This window comes from Dendrobates tinctorius, unplaced genomic scaffold (genome assembly GCF_039654945.1).
Source record: "Dendrobates tinctorius isolate UK_male_01 unplaced genomic scaffold, ASM3965494v1 ptg000019l, whole genome shotgun sequence".
Classification (NCBI taxonomy): domain Eukaryota; kingdom Metazoa; phylum Chordata; class Amphibia; order Anura; family Dendrobatidae; genus Dendrobates; species Dendrobates tinctorius.
The window spans coordinates 55,042,664-55,046,253 of NW_027361687.1; the positions used below are offsets into that span (position 1 = coordinate 55,042,664).

At 43.6% G+C, this 3,590-nt stretch overlaps 1 protein-coding gene across 1 annotated transcript; it reads right to left on the minus strand.

The window, feature by feature from the left end:
• Nucleotides 1-1,101: 1,101 nt before the first annotated feature.
• LOC141082638 (olfactory receptor-like protein OLF1) lies at nucleotides 1,102-2,702 on the minus strand. Its single transcript, XM_073566590.1, has 2 exons — nucleotides 2,189-2,702; nucleotides 1,102-1,421 (listed from the first exon to the last, which is right to left on the minus strand). Exons 1-2 carry the CDS (start codon nucleotides 2,700-2,702, stop codon nucleotides 1,102-1,104), a joined length of 834 nt encoding a protein of 277 aa, XP_073422691.1.
• Nucleotides 2,703-3,590: the final 888 nt, after the last annotated feature.

Below are 3,590 nucleotides of genomic sequence, written 5' to 3' on the forward strand. Positions count from 1 at the left end.
TCAGCCAAACTCGAACATTCACTGGTTCTTCCATCTCTACAATGGACCATTTGCTGCTAGTAGAAACAAAATTGTAACTATACAATTCAACAAAAGTAAAGATTTAATGCTCTCCATTATATAAATATATATATATATATATATATATATATATATACACACATACATACATACATATACACATACATACACACACAGTATATGTACACTCCCATACAGCTGGCATACACTACAAATTCATAACTTTTGCAGAGCTGTCTTGTCTCAGTACTGAAAATGGCATCTTGATTAGCAGTGGACAGAACTGCTATGCAGACTACCTCACCAGTCTTACTTTGTCTCCCCAATGCGGTTAATGCCTGGATAAAGTAACATCAGTCTATAAGAAACTCTTAGTTCTGAAAGTTAAAGAGACACAGGTAGGAGAGAGACAGGATCACTGGACAACTTTATCTAACTCCCCTTTTATATTTCTACGTGACGGGATCTGGGCGATCATGTGAATGTTATTATGAAGCCACTTTATACATGTTGTGGACACAGTGAGGCTCCCGGCTATTCAGATATTGTCAAAATTATTTTCAGTTTTTCCTTTCTCTGTAGTATTGAAAAAAAAAGTATAACTAAACTTTGGTGTTTTTAGTTTTTTGCCATTAGGTAGTAGAAGACATTATGAATAACCTGTGATTAGTCCAGTACTTCCAGCACCATCAGGCGGAACCGAAGAAAGTGCTGTGCACTTATCTGTACATCCTCAACTTCGTCTATGCAATGCACCTCCACCTACTGGCATTGGAGAAGAAACCCATATTCATCTTTGGCAAATCATAACATTTTTACTTACTTAATTTTAATATGCCTGGTTTTGTTAAGGGCATAGTAGTTAAGCTGAATTCTAACTCCCTAATGTAGTGGTCCAAATTCTACTGATGGGTCCTGTTCATTAAAAGATTATGTAAGTGTTGTAAGCTACTAATATATTCAAAAGCATTTGATCTTCTGTTATTTTTGGTTGCTTTAAGATGATTTTCCTATAATTAAAAATAAAAAAATACTGATACTGTTGACAAAAAAATAACCAGAAGGCATTTAATGGTTTAATTATTGCCCAATCAGCTTTATTCTAATAGTGCTTTTAACATCCTTGTTCCTCATGCTGTAGATGATGGGATTCAATATTGGAGTCACTGTTGTGTACAGAATGGACACAGTCTTGTCTGTCTCAGGGGAGTGCATGGAGCGAGGTCTCAGATACATGAACATAATGGTTCCATAATATAGAGACACCACAGTAAGGTGTGAGGCACATGTTGAGAAAGCTTTTTGCCTCCATTGTGAAGAACGAATCTTCAAAATGGTAGAAATTATGTGAACATATGAAATTAGGGTCAGGACGAAAGAACAAGAGGCTATTATTGTGGCTGAGATGTTCATTGTGTCAAAGACACCGCACTACACTTGCTCATAGAGCCAGTGCGCGTGTCCTGAGTACAGAAGCAGTGCTAAGAGTTATCTGGGGAGCAGGGCAGCAGAGGTGACCAGGCGTGCTTCAACTATTAGTGTCAGGGTCCAGTCAGCACTGGAAAGTAAAGAGGCACGGGACCTGCGGACACTGAAAATGAACAAGCTTGCACGGGACCTATGGTCATGTGACTGCAAGGGGGCGGGGCTTAGCGTCCTGCTTTCAGATATGACAGTACAACTCAGAGTCAGGCAAAACGGAGGTCACAACAGTACGGGCAAACGGAGTACAGGAGGGACAAACAGACGGGAGGTCAGACAAAGCCAAAGGTCATACACAGGATCACAGTACAGTACCAGGGATGAGACAGAGCGGATAAACAGGGCCAAGCAGAGATCAAAACCAAACAGACATAGGAGGTACCAGGCAGAATCCAAAGCGATATCCAGAGAACAGACCGAGTCATACACAGAGAATCAAGTAACCAGAACACAGCACAAACACACTCAGGGGTCACCACACAATGCCAAGGGCGAGAGTATAACTGACAGGGATGGGAGCGTCCTGAAGCTATAAGAAGCCTCCCCAGAACCAGGGAGAGGCCACAATCATAGCCCCAGGTGTGCAGGTAAGCCTGCATCAGGATCACAACCTTTAACCCCAGAAATGCCAGTCATCAGCACTGGTTCCAAACATTAACCCCACGTGTGCGAGTCAAACCCGCACTGAGATCATGACACATTGCTAATTCATTGAGCCAAGTGTCCTTGCAAGACAGTTTAAAGAATGGAGGCATCTCACAGAAGAAGTGGTTGACATGATGGGATCTACAGTAGGGTAAATGGAAGGTAAGGACGACATGAATGGCTGAGTTCATGAAGCAAATGCTCCATGATCCAGCAGCTAAACTGAAGCACAATAATTTGCTCATGATGTTGGTATAGCGCAAGGGGTTACAAATGGCTACAAATCTATCATAAGCCATGATGGAAAGTATTATGCACTCCGTGGCCCCCAACGCCAAATGGAAATACATATGAAGTACACACCCCAATAAGGAAATACTTCTGTTCTCAGAAATTATGTTTATGAGAATTTTGGGAACTATGGTGGAGGAGAAGCAGATGTCAATAATCGAGAGATTTATAAGGAAGAAGTACATGGGTGTCTGCAGTTTGGAATTGATCTTCACCACAATGATCAAGCTTCTACACTGCCAGCAGGCTTCCTCTACAGCCATCTTCATTTGGGGATGATTTTTTAACCACTGTAATGTCTTTTCTTGACCAAAGTGGGCCCCTCTTTTGTGTGCTTCCATGGCCACTTTATGAAGCAGTGTTTTGGGGAGCACCACCTGCCAGGTGATTTCCAATTCTCAGTTTAGCTGGATCTTCCGATACAGTAAGCCATTACGCAATTGAAGTCTCTCCCACTGGCGAAGGATCTGCAAAGTGCCTGTGGACAGGGTGTCTTTCTCTCTCTCCTTGATTGGGCCGCTGTTTCAGGGCCACCCACTGCCTTATCTGAGCGAGTTCTCAATCCTCCTGCTGAAGTCATACCCATTCGTCACGGGATCGCCCCAGGGTACATTCTTTGAGTGCCATTTGAATCTGTTCCTACGTAGCCGCCATTGTCCTGGCGGAAAGTCAGAACTCAGGGATTTCTTCAGCCTCTAGTTCTTCATCCCGGTTGGGTACAGGTCGCTCGTGTGTGACTCTGGACAAATCATCTGTGTGGGTGTTCTCAGCTCCTTTCCGGTAAGCGATCTATTTAGCCGTCCAGGCCACCCCTGCTGCTCCAGGGCCCCCAGTTTTGCATTTTCCAAGTGAACTAAAGGGTTGCTGTCGGTGCGCACCAGGACCTTGAACCAGGACAGGTATTCAGCAAATTTCTCAGTCATGGCCCACACCAATGCCAGCAGTTCCAGCTTAAAAGAACTGCAATTGTCCGGCTTTTGTCCAGAGTTGTGGAGAGACCAGCTTGAGTAGACGATCCCTCGCTCCCTTCCGCCCTATATTTGGGACAGCACAGCTTCTAGCCTATGTAGACTTTCATTGGTGTGGAGAATAAATGGTTTGGAGAAGTCTGCATATGCCAGTACAGGTACCTCGGATAACGCAATCTTCAA